Source organism: Salvia miltiorrhiza, unplaced genomic scaffold (genome assembly GCF_028751815.1).
Source record: "Salvia miltiorrhiza cultivar Shanhuang (shh) unplaced genomic scaffold, IMPLAD_Smil_shh original_scaffold_419_1, whole genome shotgun sequence".
Lineage (NCBI taxonomy): Eukaryota > Viridiplantae > Streptophyta > Magnoliopsida > Lamiales > Lamiaceae > Salvia > Salvia miltiorrhiza.
In genome coordinates this window covers 454,540-472,746 of record NW_026651545.1, presented here as the reverse complement: position 1 = coordinate 472,746, position 18,207 = coordinate 454,540, and the positions used below count along the sequence as shown (strand labels likewise).

General features: G+C 33.7%; 1 protein-coding gene and 1 pseudogene across 1 annotated transcript; both read right to left on the bottom strand.

Annotated features, from left to right (window-relative positions):
• Positions 1–9,089: 9,089 nt before the first annotated feature.
• Positions 9,090–11,433, bottom strand: LOC131004547 (pentatricopeptide repeat-containing protein At1g62670, mitochondrial-like). The gene has a single exon (XM_057931256.1). The coding sequence runs from the start codon at positions 11,368–11,370 to the stop codon at positions 9,133–9,135; it is 2,238 nt and encodes a 745-aa protein (XP_057787239.1). The 5' UTR covers positions 11,371–11,433; the 3' UTR covers positions 9,090–9,132.
• Positions 11,434–13,423: 1,990 nt separating this feature from the next.
• On the bottom strand, positions 13,424–16,564 carry LOC131004543 (uncharacterized; annotated as a pseudogene).
• Between the last annotated feature and the right edge of the window lie 1,643 nt (positions 16,565–18,207).

The following is an 18,207-nucleotide window of genomic DNA, read 5'->3' as shown; positions in this document are numbered from 1 at the left end:
AGATGAGAGTAGAGCAAGCAGAGCTGGGTAGAGCTGTGCAGAGCTGGTAGAGCTGTGCAGAGCTGGGCAGAGCTGGTAGAGCTGTGCAGAGCTGGGCAGAGCTGGTAGAGCTGGTAGAGCAGTGCAGAGCTCGAAGGCCAGAACTGGATTGCAGAGCTCGTACGCCAGAGCTGGAGAGCAGAGCTGAAGAGCAGAGCTGACCGGCAGAGCTAAAGAGCAGAGCTGACCGGCAGAGCTGAAGAGCAGAGCTGACCGACATAGCTGAAGAGAAGAGCTGACTAGCAGAGCTTAAGAGCAGAGCTGACTAGCAGAGCTTAAAAGCATAGCTGACTAACAGAGCTGAAGAGCAGAGCTGACTAGCAGAGCTTAAGAGCAGAGCTGATTACCAGAGCTGGGAGACCAGAGCTGGAGAGCAAAGCTGGTTGAAGCAAAGCAGAGTAGAGTATAGTAGTACAGAGCAGAGAAATGGGGGAGAGGCGGCAGTGGGCTGCCTTTGTTTTTGTATCTTGGACTTGTGCATTTTAAGTAAACACTTATATGCTTAAGTATGAAATGAGTCATGCATTGCATCATGATTTAATTGGTTATTTATAATTCCAATTACAAAAGAAAGACGAGTAAAAATATTGTTGGTGTTCTTCACTCAAGAGAATTATTTTCAATTATTTATTCATTAAATTTTGAAAACCCGGCTAAGTGAATCATAGAATGTTAAGCACTTTACCGTGACTTGAGTTTAGATTAAGAGACCTATTAAGAATAGATTTCTTGTAGGCTTTGAACGTCAGGAGGATTAGCACTGCTATTCCGATTCAGAGATAAAATTAAACGACAGGCTTTGCCTAAACAGGTGGGCTTACTTTCCAAATGTATAAAGTATGATTGAGTTATTAAGCTCTAAATGTTTCAATGAAATGCAAACTATTTATTCAATGAAATGCAAACTGTTTATCCAATAAAATGTTTATGTGCACTCTACTCTGTTTAAGGCTCGGCACAACGAATCAATTGAGGTTCTTTTATAGCCTAACACATTATTTGAGAATTGTGTACACCGTTAGCTGACTCGGTGGGTTGATCTCCATTCGGGCACTAACTAAGAGGTGTTATAAGGGTGCTTGCTGGATGTGTTCCGAAGCATGTAATGTAAGGGCCTGCCTGGGTAGCGTCCCGAGGTCAAAGTAAACTTGTCTGGGTTACGCCCTCAGTTCAAGTAAATGGGAGAAACGGATCCGTCGGTGGCTAAAAGGTCCGGGATCACAGCGAGTAACAGAAAATGGAGTGTGACATGTGCGCACAAATGAAAGAAATTATTTTAACATGCTTAGAAGTTCTTTCAATTTAAAACCTTCTAAGTTATGTCAAGTATGATTGGATAAACTATCTTTAAGAAATGAATGAAATGTTTCAGAAAATGCATGCCCACTGAGTACTTTAGTACTTAGCCCAAAAATACCTTCAAATGTTTTTCAGGTTGGCTGGCCGGTGCTGACGGGACGGAGCTGAGGCTAGGATTCAATATTCTATTAAGACTTCCGCTGCAACGCTAGCTTTCAACTGTCTTTTGTTTTATCAACTTAAGACCTTCATGTTAAATATTAAATGATATCCCTGATTGAGTTTAGACTCTAAACTCCTAGATTTATGCTAATGAATGTCAGTTGTCAGAAGCATGAAACAAAACTTGTGATCCAAAGGGGACTAGCCCGACTTGTCATCTTATTCGGGTTCAATAAGGATTTTTCCTTATGTTATTTAAATAAAATGGTTGTACCTCGATTGTATTTATTCTTCCAAGAATTGGGGTGTGACATTACTTTTTATTATGATAATTTTAAAATATTACATTTATGCATATAAATAATTACTTTTTATTATAATAATTTTTACTCAAGAAAACTTATATTTTTAGTTATTTTCCTCAAGTAATTATTGTCATCATGAAAAAGTAGTTATTGTTATGAAGAAATGTAATATTTTAAATATATTACATTTTTTACAAAAATATATAAAAAGGCAAAAGAAAAACAATAAAAAAAAACAAAAGATAGTAAAAAAAATGTAATAGAAAGACAGTAAAAAAAAAGAAAAAAAAAAGAAAGTACTGAAAAGAAAAAAAGAAAATATAAAAAAATGCAAAAACTAAAAATAAAAAAATAAAACAGAAAAAGGAAAAAAAACGTAAAAAAAAACAAAATCCAAAAAGTGTAAAAAAAAGGATGAGGAAAATTCGCAGAAATGGAGTAGGGTTAATGTGCAGATCCACCCCTAAAGTAGAGGCCCCTATAGCGTTTAGCCCCTCATTCTCGACCTTGGCGCAAACACCCCCCCCCCCCATAGTCCAAGAAAATGGTGCAATTAAACTCAGACCTCTAACACCGTTAACGTCCGTTAAACGTTTGGTTTAATTGCACCATCTACTTCAGGGGTGGATCTGCACCTTAATTTTTTTTTTTTTTCGGCAATCCACCTCTGGCATCAGCTTAGCCGCCTTTGTACTCATCGGCTCCGACTTGCACCTTGTCAGCTCACACGCGCCCAATCTCTTGGTTGTCGACTGTCCACCTCCCACATGCAGCAGCATCACCAGCTTCTTCACCGCTCCGCACAATAGCATCTCCTCCAACACCTTAACTTATTTAGTGCTTGATTATTATATGTTTACTTATTTTGAATTTTTTAATATTTTTTTTTATAGATTATGGTTTAATTATTTATTTTTGAATAATTGGTAAAACTCTAAACGATAATTATGATTTTATTTTTGGTTAATTTAATATTTATAAATTTATTTTAAAAGAGAAAAAATAATGGATCCGGGTAAGGATTCGAAACCCTGTGGATCTTATGGATCTGGACCTGGATCTCATTTTTTTTAATCCAATAAATCTGGACCGAATCCGGACCTGAGTAAAAAAATACGGATCTGGATCTAAACCATCCGGTCCATACTCGATCCTGGACCTGCTTGCGCTGCCGCATGTCAACGACCAAGAGATTGGGCACGTGCGAGTTGACAAGGTGCAAGTTGGAGTCGATAAGTACGGGGGCGGCTAAGCTAATACCGGAGGTGGGTTGCCGAAATTGAAAAAAAAAAAAAAAAAAGTTAAGGTGCAGATCCACCCCTGAAGTAGAGGGTGCAATTAAACCCAAACGTTTAACGGACGTTAACGGCGTTAGAGGTCTGGGTTTAATTGCACCATTTTCTTGGACTATAGGGGGTGTTTGCGTCAAGAACGAGAATGAGGGGGTAAACGCTATAGGGGTCTCTACTTCAGGGGTGGATCTGCACCTTAACCCAATAGAATATAAAGAGGTTTCATACTTGGGACCTTTGAGAGTGGAACATTATTGGTGGTGCTCCCACCACTGCACCAATACACAGTTATGATTTTAAACTCTCAAAATATATATAGATGTGTAATAGGCGGGTGACCGCATCACCCGCGCACAAGTTTTTGCGATAAATTAATTGTATGTATTTAATTATATCCAAACAGCTTTATTTTTCTTTGACCAAATCTGGGGACAGCTGATCAACAATACAACAAACAAATTACAGGTAAAAAAAAGTAGGAATTTGCCGTGTTGTTCAAGGAGATTGTATAATGCTTAAAAACATTACTATTATCTATGGGGAAGGCTATAATAAGTACATTTTTTAAGTATATAAAATAAGAACAAATCATGTCCATTAGATCTTGGCTGATCTTATGGCTTGAAATTAGTCTAATCATATTTCCTACACTACACGGCTGAATCTATTGAGGAGAAGGATGTAAATTTGCAATTATCATTTTCGGTTGTTAAGATTTGTTTAATTAATAATCAAATCACATTTTCATATATTCTCGATTCAAATCTTTTACCTTTTAATATAATCCTAACCTAGACGTCAAACATTTTTCTTAACTGTAAAACAATTCCCAATTTAATTTCTGTATCCTCAAGTATAATTAGACACTTGATTCGTAACAGATACACATAAAAACTCTTTGAAGTATAATTAGACATATGATTCGTAACAAATAGTAATATAATTCGTTATGCATTATTTCTATATAATATATAATTCGTAACAAATAAACATTAAATTCGTGCTATTTAGAAGATAGTCAAGGATTCAATGAGAGAGAAAATATTTTATCTAGTTTAATTGTTCTGCATAAGAAAATAATCAAGGATTCAATGAGAAGAACTGATGCTTTGCATTAAAGTCCTTATTCAATTCATTCGACCTAAATGATAATGATTTCTGATATGGAATGAAAATCTTTTCATATCCCTAAGCACCAAATTCGGAGCAGACAGAGAAAGGCGGATGGTCAAAAACAATATTTCACATTTGAGAAGTGATTTTTAGCCACCTAGGTGTCTAGTCTAGACACCTAGGCTAAAAACCGGTTTTTAGGATTAATTTGATTGGACCGGTTTTTTGCTAATTTGTGGATTTACTAAAATATCATTTTCTTAAATTCTTCAACTACATTTAATCTTATCCTATTTATTTTGTATTTTCGTTTTTTCCTATTTTTTCATTTTTTTTTGTCAATTTTTTTTTCGAAAATTATATTTTATTTTTGAATTGTTTTTTTTTCGAATTTTTTTTTTCTTCTAGAATATCATTTCCTTAAATTCCTCAACTATTTTTAATCTTATCCTATTTATTTTGTAATTTCGTTTTTTCCCTATTTTTCCACTTTTTCAAAAATTATTTTTTTCTGAAACTTTTATGATTTTTTTCGAATTGTTATTTATTTACTCATTTCCGAAATTTTATTATTTTTTTTCGACGAATGCATGAATTGTTGTAAACATAATCCTAGAGTAATTATTTTTTCATATATTATTTTTTTATTGTTCCGAATACATTTTTTTTTTGAAAATATTTTTTTTTGAAATTTATGTTATTTGTTTTTCGATTTTATTTTTTAATTTTTTCAAAAATTTATGAATTGACTATTTTTTCTTTTTAATTCGTCCGATTATTTTTTTTAGGGTAAATTTGTCCGATTATTGAGGGTTCTATTTTCAGCAATCTTTTTGATTTGTTTCCACTAGAATATCCTTTCCAAAATTATCTCAACCGTTTTTTTAGTATTGTTCGATTTTAATTCTTCTATTTTCTGTTTTTTTTTTACTTCTGTAATTTTAGCTTTTTTTTTAAATTGTATTATTTATTTTTTGATTTGTTTCCTTTAATATGGGTATTCTCCTAAAAAAAATTAAATTTGTTTCTACACATATTATTTTTTCCAAAAATCCTATTATTTATATTTTTCAATAATATTTTATTCATTTGTTTACATTTATTTTTGGATTCTCTTAAAAATACTTGTAGATTTGTTTCCATACGTATTATTTTTCTTGAAAATTTCTAGTATTATTTATTTTTTTCGAAAATGGTGATTTTTAATTTTTTCTCCACTAATATTTAAGTAAGATTAATACTTGTAAATAATGAAGTAATATTTTTTTTTTACTTTAATTTAAAATTATTAAGTAAGTTTATTAAATTAAAGAGCTTGATTGCACGCTATGTGTTTGTTAAAACGCCTGTTTGAATTTTCTATAAGATTTTGAGTGATTTTATCATGATTAAATTAGATCATAATTTTTTACCATGAAGAAAATCTAAAAGATATTCACCACTCCTTTATGATTTATTTGCCATGAAGAAAATCAAAATCAAATCTTCACAAAACAATGAAAAATTTAGGTCTTCTCATCTCCAAATCATCCACCAATTTTTTTTGCATGTTGTTGGGGTCTCGGAGGGTCACTGAACATGTGTATGGGGGGGGAGGGGGAAATACACTTGTAGGCTATTTTTCGCAAAAACACTTTGTTGTAACCTGACTGATACAAAGATTTGTATTTAAATGATCAGTTGAGTTGACGAGTCAGGATACTTAAACCAGTTTAGAATATTTGCGAAAGGGATGCAACTGATACTGATAAAACTATCAGTGGATGACTTGGGTCAATTGAGTGGATCAGATACTGATAGAACTATCAGTGGATGACTTGGGTCAATTGAGTGGATCAGATACTGATAGAACTATCAGTGGATGACTTGGGTCAATTGAGTGGATCGGTTAACTTCAGTCCACGTAAAGCTTCAGTCACGGTTTGAACTAAAACAAAGTAGAGTTATGAATCTTCCTGACTATCGAAAGATAGATCAGTCAGACTTATAACTCCGGCAGCGGATATTTAAACTTAGTTCGAATAGCCTTTAGAAAATGTTTGCCACTTAATCAAATCCTTAGTTCAAGTTTTCAGTTAGTCCAATTCAATTTGAAAGCAGTTTTACACATAGAGGAAATAACTTAAAGCATATAAATGACACAAGGATTTTTACGTGGTTCGTAAGTTACGTTCCTACATCCACAGTCAGCTAAACTACTTATTTTCATTTTTTTTGGTTTCAAGAGGGACAAAATCTCAACAATATGTTGTGAAGATTTTATTTTGGATAAACATAATCCCACAAAAGTTGATGGATCATGTAAATCTTGAAAAATTTTATACAATATTCGTTCAACCATAGAAACAAACACTTGGCGTGCAAAAAAATTGGTGGATGATTTAGAGATGAGAAGACCGAAATTTTTCATTGTTTTGTGAAGATTTGATTTTGATTTTCTTCATGGCAAATAAATCATAAAGGAGTAGTGAATATCTTTTAGATTTTTTTCATGGTAAAAAATCACTCAAAATCTTATAGAAAATTTAAACACATGGCGTACAATCACTCAAAATCTTATAGAAAACCCAATCAATATTGAATAAGCTTTATATGTAAGTAGTAAGTATGTTAAACATAGAGTGCGTTTTTTTTTTTACAAAAAATACGGAAAATTAGTTAAACATATTGTACATTGTCTTGCGAGCGAAATACATTCATACGAACCATTTCACCTCATTTTATTATATTTTTCCTCAAAATCACTAATTTAACTTAAAATAATTAATTAATTTTTATTTTATAACGAATGATTGAATTGACTTGTTATACATAGTCTTGCGAGCGAAATACATTCATACGAACCATTTCACCTCATTTTATTTTATTTTTCCCTCAAAATCACTAATTTAACTTAAAATAATTAAAAAAACTTTATTTTGTAACGAATAATTGAATCGACTTGTTATACATAGTCTTGCGAGCGAAATACATTCATATGAACAATTTCACCTCATTTTATTTTTTATTTTCCTCAAAATCACTAATTTAACTTAAATTGATTAATAAATATTTATTTTATAACGAATAATTATATCGGCTTCATTACATAGTTAAGCGAAACCATATGAATCATTTCACCTCATTGTATTATTTACAATAATACATTGTTTTTCATTCAAGTATATGTTAAATAGTCTTTTGATTTTATTTATTCTGACATTCACTAATTTACTTCAATTAATTAATACTTTATTATAAGAGATTAAATAATGTATATGTTATTTAAATTTTTCGCTCGATGTCCAATCGCATGAATCATTTTATTTGTAATTCTAACCAAGGATTTATGCGGTTGTCACTACCGGACAAGGTGACAAAGTATCATTCACATTTTATATAGGTCTCAAGTTCAAATTCCTCAAGCATCTTTTTCCTTATTTTGATTTTTTTTGAAAACAATCTTCAAAATGTTTTTTTGAACATGAAATTCGAAAAAAAAATTGCAACTAAAATAACTTTACCCTTATTTCGATTTTTTTTTATAAAAACGACTTCTAAATATTATTTTGGGCGAAAAATTAAAAAAAAAACAATATCGAAAAATAAAATATATGTAGAAACAAATCTAGGATTATTTTTAGGAGAATTATAATATCTAAATTTGTGGAACAAATCTAGGATTATTTTTAGGAGAATTGGAATCTTTAAAATAATGAAAACAAATCTATGATTATTTTTAGGAGATTTAGAATCTCTAAATTAGTGTAAACAAATCTAGGATTATTTTTAGGAGAATTAAAATCTCTAAATTAGTGGAAACAAATCTAGGATTATATTTAGGAGAATTAGAATCTCTAATTTAGTTGAAACAAATCTAGGATTATTCTTAGAAGAAAATCAAAATTAGTGAAATAAAAAATAATTTGGCAAAATAAACGGAAATTAAGGTAAAATAAAAATGTAAATAAAATATAGTATTTAGGATAAGATAAAAAGTAGTTCAGAAATTTAAGGAAAGGATATTTTAAAAGAAAATAAAAAATAATCGTAAAAAATAAAAACAATTCAAAAATAAAAAATAATTTTTGAAAATAAAAATTTGGCAAAAAAAATGGAAATTAAGGTAAAATAAAAATGTAAATAAAATATAGTTAGGATAAGATAAAAAGTAGTATTTGAGAAATTTAAGGAAAGAATATTTTAAAAGAAAAATAAAAAAAAATCGAAAAAAATAAATAAAAACAATTAGAAAATAAAAAATAATTTTTGAAAAAAAATTGGCCAAAAAAAACGGAAATTAAGATAAAAATAAAAATGTAAATAAAATATATTTAGGATAAGATTAAAAGTAGTTGAGAAATTTAAGGAAAGAATATTTTAGTAAAACCACAAATTAGTAAAAAATCAGCCCAATCAAAAAAACCCAAAAAAACCGGTTTACACCTAGGTGTCTAAAAAAACCCAAAAAAACCCAAAAAAACCGGCCCAACATTGTCTGTTTTATGCAAAAGATTTCAATTAATTAGATATTCAGCGCGACCAGGGGAAAGCTCCACGAAAACAATCTGCAAGCATATCATTGTTGTTTTAGAGAGTGAAAACAGTTAAAGTATAAATAGATAGTAAAAGAAAAGTGGTTTCTAAGTTTCAAAAGAAAAGCATATTAACAATGCGAGAAGAAAAATTGAGTTGCTTGAGAATTACATAGATATATATAACAAATACATAAAAATTACAGTAAATTACTACATCGCAAATGTAGTAAAACATGAGACAGTCTTGACCTTCAATTTGCAGATCTATTGAAGCAACATCACAGCTACACAATTGAAGCATTTTTAATCATCATAACATAGAGATTAAATAAACAAATAAGCAACTGTACGTTCCCCTTAAAATTCAATTTAAATAATTCTTAACCTTCAAACACAACTTAACACCTATCTACAATAGAAGTTCTTTGGTACGAGATTCTTAACCTTATCTAATAGAACACTATCTCTACCTTCCCTTTTCACAGATTCAATCAACATCGAATATGTAGTTTTGTCGAGTGTGAATCCCCTTGCATCCATCTCTTCCATGAGTGGCATTGCATCAAGCGTCTGGTTCCTTTTGAGAAGACCTTGAACAAAAACATTGTATGTCACACTATTAGGCAAGCAACCGTTGTTTACCATTTGCGTCATCAAATCCTTAGCCTCATCTATCCGTCCTTCCTTACAAAGTGCACCGATAAGGATTGTATAAGTTATGATGTCAGGTTGCAAACCTTTGGATGGAAGCTCATGGAACAGATCCTTAGCCTCCTCGATCTGCCCTTCTTCGCAAAGTGCACCGATAAGGATTGTATACGTTATAACGTCAGGCTGCAAATCTTTGGATGGAAGCTCATGGAACATATCCTTAGCCTCCGCTATATGCCCTTCTTTGCAAAGTGCACCAATGAGAATATTATATGTTATGATGTCAGGCTGCAAACCTTTGGATGGAAGCTCGTCAAACAAGTCCTTTGCTTCTCCGACTTTGTTGTCTTTGCACAATCCCTCAATGAGAATATTATATGTTATGACGTCAGGCTGCAAATCATTAGATGGAAGCTCATCAAACAAATCCTTTGCTTCTCCGACTTTGTTGTCGTTGCAAAATCCCTCAATGAGAATATTATATGTTATGATGTCAGGCTGCAAACCTTTGGATGGAAGCTCGTCAAACAAATCCTTTGCTTCTCCGACTCTGTTGTCGTTGCACAATCCCTCAATGAGAGCATTGTATGCTACTATGTCTGGAATGAAGCCTTTATCTTCCATGGTATGCAACATTGAAAATGCTTCAGCAATATGATGAGCTCCACACAAACCATCCAACAAGATATTGTAAGTCTTGATATCCGGAGACACTTGTAGAGCTTCCATCTCTTTGAACAGCTTCAAGCCGTCTTCACACTTGCCTTCACAAAATAAGGCATGCAGCATTATGTTATAAGAAACCACATTGCGCTCTAACCTTTTGGCGGGCATTATGGCGAAAAGACGTGAAACTTCATCGACTCGCCCCATTTTGGAATAGTCGTTCATCAATCTATTGTAGCTGATGATATTGGGCTTGATTCCAGAGTTCACTGCCAGTTGGAAAATGCGTCCGGCTTCATCCATTTTCCCTTGCAAGCAATACCCATTAATCAATGCATTGTATGTGACAATGTTGGGGTGAACATCAATCTCCTTCATAGATACCAACATATGCTCGGCTTCTTCCACCTTTCCATCTTTGCACCAAGCATCGACAAAGATATTACACGTCACCACATCTGGGCAGACAATCATCTTCTTAAAAATGTCCTCAGCCTCATCCTCTCTACGATGATTGCATAACCCGTCAACTATTGAATTATATGTCACAATATTGGGTGAAATCCCCTTATCACCCAAAGTGGAGAAGAGTTGGAGAGCTTCGTCCACCTTTCCTTCCTTGCATAGAGCATCAATGACTATGTTATACGCATAGACATCAGGTTGTTTGCAGCTCCCTTTTCCCTTTTCCAATAAGCAGAGCAACTCAAACGCTTGGAGAATATCCCCAGCTTTGCATAATCCATTAATTATAGTATTATACGTATATTCATTGGGCTCACATAAATGGAAGGCCGACAGCTTCCCCAACACTTTCGCTGCCTCTGGAATCCTTCCAACCAACAGAAGGCCTTTCATGAGAATGTTAAAGGTTACAACATCAGGCTCGTACCCACGCTTGAAAAAAATGCCGAAGATAGCAAACCCAAAATCAGGTCTTTTCAGTCGGCAACAGCCATCAATTGCAATACTCAACGTGTAGTGATTTACAGGAGCATTTCTCATAAGCATTTCGTCGAGCAGATGAAGGCCAAGAGAGTATTGTTTCATCTTCACCACAACACTCAACAATTTATTGAAAACAGTAACATATGGGCGTGGTTGAGTCCTCACCATCTCCCGAAATAGAGCGACGACATCATTGGGCTCACGTATAGATCCAAAATCGAATCTGGGATAGGCGGAGAAGTATTTAATTTGGTGGGTGAGATTATCAAAATTGAATCTGGGTTTGACAAGAAATGAAGCAACGGGGAGAGTGGATGAATTGAATGAAGAATTGGAGATAATTCTTCCCAAAATCATGGCAGCGTGATTCCGCCACATTCTCACTGTATTTTTCTTTTTATGCGATAATTTTGCAGAAGGTTTGGAAGAGATGAGATGAATGAAAAAGGTGTATGATGATAAGTGCAAAAGCAGATTAATTTGATTGAAAATAAACAAAGTGGGTGTTGTGTTAAATAGCCTTCCAAAGAAAAGCATAACTGAAAACAAAAAAATAGTTCAACTAATCTAAATAAAAGGCCGCTTCACAAAAAATCCTAAAGAATAGGACTTTACTAAACAGAAGTAAAGATAACTCCTAAATTCAAGTTTTGTATATTTTTTTTTCGGAAATGCTAAATGGACACCGAGTGTCCAAGACACTTGGACACTCGGTCAAAACCGGAGTTTTTGCATTTAGCCAGGGTGGGCTAATTTACTCCTTCCTATTCATTATAAAAGTAGTTCTATCCAATTCATTTTTGAATAAATTATATGACGTTTTGGAAAATACTTCCAAAGTTAAGCTTATTAAATAGACTAATTTATTGATTTTGACAGTCATTTATTTCACATAATACTAGCTATCGCTCGGTTCGGGTTCGGGTTCGGTTACTCGTATCCGAATTTTCGGTTACCCGAACCCGAAATTGCCATATTTCACTAACCATTTCCGAACCGTTTTAGGAGTTCGGTTACCGCTCGGTTATTTGAGTATCCGAAATACCGATTTAAAAATTAAAATTCAAATAATTTGCTAGATAGAGAATTTGAACTTTGGTCTCCAAAAAATACATAAAGCAACTTATCCACTAGACTAAAGCTCATTTTTATACTTTAGAAAATGAATTGATTTAAAAAAAATTAATTAATGAATTAATAATTAAAATGTATGTAATATATATTTATTAAATAATTTTTGGTTATTTCGATTATCAGGTTAACCGATACCCGAAATTTTTCTAAAAATGATACCCGAAACCGAACCGATAACCAAAAAATTCGGTTATTGGATACCCAAACCCAAAAATTCCGATTCGATTAACGGATTATCCAAAACCCGATAACCAATTAAACAGTAATATAATACAAACGTTTATTATCCTCTTCTCACTACAAATTCTTAAACAAAGTTATCCAAATTTATCATTATCGAATTAATGATTAATTTAGCATTGATTAAGGTTAATTTTGATAATTAAAAGATAATATTATTAACCTTTGTGTAATAGCTAGCACGACTTATACAATGAATAAGAGGGAGTAATTTATAACCTTATTAATTATCATAATAAATGTATATGTACACTTTTTGTTGTATTTTAACAAATACTTCCTCCATCTACAAAGAGTGTGTGGTGAAGTGGAGGCACATGGCTTAATAAAATAGTTGAAAGATGTGATTTTAGTGTTAAATGATAATATTGACCACCAAATTATAAAAGTGAGTATTTTGTTAATATTGAATGTGAATGAGGTTTAAAGTATAAAGAGAGTTTCTAAAAAATAAAAAGACACAATGTTTATGGACAAACTAAAATAAATACTCCCTCCGTCCCACTCCAATAAGCATATTTTCCTTTTTGGGTTGTCCCACTCCAATAGGCTCATTTTCCTTTTTGGGTAAAAAAGTTGTACTTAAAAGTAAGTTTTCTTAATCTCCGTGCCCAAAAGAAATGAGCTTATTGGAATGGGAGGGAATAATAAACACACAACCTTTGTGGGCGGATGAAGTATTAAATAAGGACAAATAAGAAAAAATGTCATAATTATACTCATAATTTTAAAATGAAACACTTATTAGAAAACAAGGAAAATATTAAAATAGGGAACGTAATAAAAAACGAAGGGAGGAAATCTTAGCTCTCGCAAAGAAAAATGTACTAAATATTAGCTAAATGAATATAATCATACGATTAGTGATTTGATTAAATTAGTAAAAACTAGACTTGACCTCTATGTAAGCACGACAGTAATACGATATAAAGTGATATTTTCTTTTTAGAAATAAAAAAAATTAACTTAACAATATTTTGTTTTTTCTATTCTTAGATTTATTAAAAACCGATTTATATTTTGTAGTTTGACACACACACACAAGAATGAGTTGGTATCTTTAAAAAAAAAAAAAAAGGTTGGCATCGAGAAGTTGTAATAAATAGTTGCCCTCATCATCAATACAGGCGTCCGTACCGTGCGGACGGATGTGACAGAAATCTTTCTATTCAACTTGTCAGGAAAATAAAAATGCAAAGAAACATGCCAAATTTGAAAGAAAATAAAAAGGAGATTTTTGTTTCATGAGATGCAGAGAGCTATTTCCTGATGGAGAGATAAATGCCAGAAATTATAGCAACTCCGGCGACTGTTACTCCAATAGAACTAAGTACCTTGCTCACTATCATTGTCTTTTTTTTTCAATTGGCATGCTCAGAAGTTGCTTCACCTGAAACATTCAAGAGTGTAAAGTTAAATCGGGCCGATATATTTGAAATCACAGCGTGGAACGATCAATTAAGACGAGTAAGAACAGAGGGGCATTATTTAAGAAATCGCGATTTATCCTATGTAGAAAATGAACATCAAGTAGTGAATATGAAAGGACAAAGTAATCAACGAACGGAATAAATTCTTTACCTCAACTGCTTGTTTCCAATTCTTCTGGATTCCTGGTAAGTGGCCCTTTCCCACAACGGCTACCACCGAGTTATGTTTACGTGCTACTTTAAGTAACACGGCCGACATATATCTACATACGGCAATATGGAATGAAAACAACCAAACACTCAATATTACAAGGATAAGAAGCCTAGAATAGCATAGTGAATAATTAGAAAGTATAAGAATACTAACTGGTCGCGCTCATGGACGAGGGTTTCCGCGACAGTAGGAAACATCTTGCTCAGCTCCTGAATTGCTTGAGTTACGCTGTCAACATCGTCCTCGACCATTTCCTTCACCTACACAAAGGAAAAATAGACCTATTAACATCAGCAAAATTCACTTCTCCAGATACAATGCAGATAATATATGTCAAGTCTTATACAGTGAGTTAGTATACCATCTCGGTTAGATCTTCTGGGCTTGGGAAGAAAACTGCTAGCAACGGAAACGCGAACAAAAATATTGTCATGTGCCAAAGAGGCATCTTGGCCCATGTTCTCTGCAATGTAATCTACCAAAGAAGAGAAAACTAGGAACTGAAAAAGGCAGAAAAGAGCTTAAACAATACTAACAACTAAAACTTCAAATTTAATTAAGAGGAAAACATTATTGAAAAGAAAACTCAATAGCCAGAAACAGCTGTTCATAATGCACAAATAGTATGACTACGGAAGAAGAAACAGCAGCAACAAAGCTGGCAAATTTACGCAAATTGGCTTCTGTGTTACTTTACAATAGTAAAATGAGAAGAAAAGTACCTGAACAGGTCGATCACCCAGTATAACCTTGGCACCATATTTCATAGCTTCTTCATATGCCACTCGAAACTCTGCACCGGGCAGAACTTCAAGTTCACTAGCGACCTAGAAAAAGGCAGATTATGGAAAAACTATAAAGTCACCAGATTTATCTATTTTTTGTTGAAGAAGCCAAAATGAGAAGTTTCTCTAGTAAGTTAGCATAAAATGGAAAATAGAATCATGCCTTAGCAAGAACCCAGCTGCAGAGTATCCGAAAAATATTTTCCTTATTCTTCCACATGTCCACCATTTCTCCCATGGTCGGCACCTGCAAAACATGGCTTATTTGTGAATTTGAGTTGACCGTGAGCATATAAAGAACCATCATCATGTATTGAATAAGGTACTAGAAAGTCGGATTAGGGAAGCGTTCATAACAAGTCGAGATCATTAGTTGCTGTTCTGAAAGTCAAGTATGACCTCTTGTGGTTAGGTCAATTCTCAAAGTCCATTGAGCAACAAGAAAACAAGATTCTTTCTATTCAAGTCTAGCTGTCGATCTCACGGAGTATCGATTTCAGTATCACCTGGCTTATAGGACGTGAAACAAAGTTTACAAGAATTCATTTGATAATTATCTTCTCAAATCAATCATTAAATTCATAGAGAGTAAAGGGTCACTGACTTCTTCAAGAAACCAAGCAAAAGCAGACTACGTGGTTCTAAAGTTATCATTTCATGATATATTTCTGACTAATCAAGAACACTAAACTAAATTAATTCTACAGAGAGAAAAAAAAATACAGATACAGGCCAACCTTGACGTTTTGAAGCGCGAGAATCCCAACACGACTAGAGCACAACTCCACAAAGACAACCTGCAATAGATACATAGCATTGCTATATTGGGGAGTGAAAAGGAAAATGGGGCATAATAATAATAGCAGAAGACCTAAAAGTACATTAATAAGGTATTTACTTTTCAGTATTTTTATCCTCTTTACTAAGATTTCTCAAGTCCTATCATTTCAATAGGATATTAATCGAGCAAAATTAGCTCAAATTACAGAAATTATCAAGGGCCTTGGGATATCCCAAGTTTCAATCCTTAACCTAAATACTGGATTAACATAATACTACTATATTTCAAAAGTAAACGCCCACAAATAGAAAAGAAAAGAGTAATTAAATCTATCAAAAGAAAAGCACCTGGGGTTTCAAGAATTCTATCACAGCCTGAACTTCTTGGCAAGATTCCTGAAAATGAAAGAGCAATTCACTTAAGCTATTCCGATATAATAACCAAATTCTATACGAACAATCCAACAAAATTCCCAGCAGTAATCAGAAGGAGAAAAACAGTCGGAAAATGGTAAAACGAGCTGCTTCAGATTTAGAAATCAAACTGTATAATCATGAAAATCTCAAAACAAATTCATCAAAATAACACCAAAATTACCGTAGAAACGTGGCAGGTTCCAACCAAATATACATCGCAGACGCCGCCATCCGCAGCCGACTCGCACGTGAGCACAGCCACATTCCTCGAGAGCTCCGGCGGCAGCACTCTCCTCTCATAACTCCTGGAGCTCTCACATTTCTTCGAGGGCGTCTCCAGCTTTTTCTCTCTTTTCCTGCTACGTTTGCTTCGGCAAACAATCTGACTGATTCCGACGAGAGAGCGGCGAGAGGAGTGACTGATTTTCGGATAGGGGGCGGCGCCGGTGAAGAGAGGGACGAGGTGGTTGGCCGAATTGAATCCGTACATCCTTCCGCTACAGTCGAATTTGGGCGAAATTTTGAAATTAGGTTTTTTCCTACTTATATTTAAATACGGGCATCTATTCCTATTTTCGCAAAAAATGCTGACATTCGAAAAAAGTGCGCCAAAGTCTTAACTACTTTTATAGTACCTCAAAAAATACCAACATTCGGAAAACACAAAATCTTGTGTGCAACCGGGTGTATGGTACACCCGGTTTGCACCCGACCCAGATCGCACAGCTTGACCCGATTTCCCTGAATTAATAAAAAATTAAAATATCAGAAACTCCTCCTTAGGGATGGCAATGGATCCGGGACCCGGTTCAGGTCCGCGGATCCAGACCCTTTTTTCTGGATTTGGACCTTGCAAAATTTGGACCCGGCGGATCTGGATCGGATCTGGACCACTCTCTAAAAAACCGGATCCGGATCTGGAGTAGAAGATATAAAACCTAGATCCGGTCCAGATCCGGATCTGGACCCGGTAATGTTAAAGATATACTCCCTCCGTCCATGAAAGAACTTCCTAGGAGGGAGTGGCACGGGTTTTAATAAAATGTTGTATAGTGTATTGAGAGTGGAGAAAAAGTTGTAAAGTGTATTGGAAATTGTGAAAAAGTATTAATAATTTATTGTGTTGTTTTAATTAATGTTATTTGAGTGGTGGGAATTGTCTTAAAAGGGGAGTATTTTTTAAGTGGTGGGGTATTGTCCCAAAATAGGAAAAAGTAGGAAGTTCTTTCGTGGACGTCCCGAAATAGAAAAATAGGAAGTTCTTTCATGGACGGAGGGAGTAATATTTTTATTTTTTTAATTTTATCCAACCCTAAAACATAAACTTCTAACTTTAATTCATAATTTATATTTTAAAATTACAATGTAAATTCATGTAAATGATGTATGGCTAAAAAATGGTAAATATAACAGACCACACAACATAATTTATAGTAATATACTTGTGTTTTTTTCCCTTTTCTAATGCGTTGTAGCAATTTGTAATGACTTAGGGTTAAGGCATAGTAGTAGAATAGAAGCATAATTATTTTCGCAAATATCTATGACTTATTTCTCATTATATCTTGTTCTTAATTTTTGTAGGATGTTAATGATGTCGAAAGTAGCTGCAATATGGAAGACATCTTTGAGGATTACAGAAATTGATCGTTTCAATATTATGATTATTATGTTCTCATTTTAGATTGTTTGGTTTTAAATGAATTATGATGTTCTTATTTATTTTGGATTGTTTAGTTTTAAATGGATTATGGTGTATTTTGTATTCTTGAATGATTGTTGAAACTTTAGACAATTGTTATGATTTTTATTTTAATGTTTAATTAGCTTAGAATTTATTTTTTAAAAAAAATAATATGGATCCGGGTCTGGCCCCAAAATCCTGTGGATCTCATGGATCTGGGTCTGGATCTCATTTTTTTGGATCCAATGGATCTGGACCGGATCTGGATCTAAGTAAAAAAACATGGATCTGGATCTGGACCAAGCAGGATCCGGTCCAGATCCGGCCCATTGCCATCCCTACTCCTCCTTCCTACATTCCTCAATTCTGCCATCCCAAATCTCAGGGCATCCGCTCGCGCCGTTCATTCCTCATCCTTCTCTTCTCACTTATGCGCACACAATCGAGCTCGAAAGTCGAGCCCTTTTGCGCTCTTGACGCCGGATGGTTGCAGAAGGGCTACCACCGTCGAATTCTCGGTCTTCTTGGCCG

Coding starts and splice junctions, on each gene's coding strand:
- LOC131004547 (XM_057931256.1), bottom strand. CDS start 11,370: ATGTGGCGGAATCACGCTGCCATGATTTTGGGAAGAATTATCTCCAAT.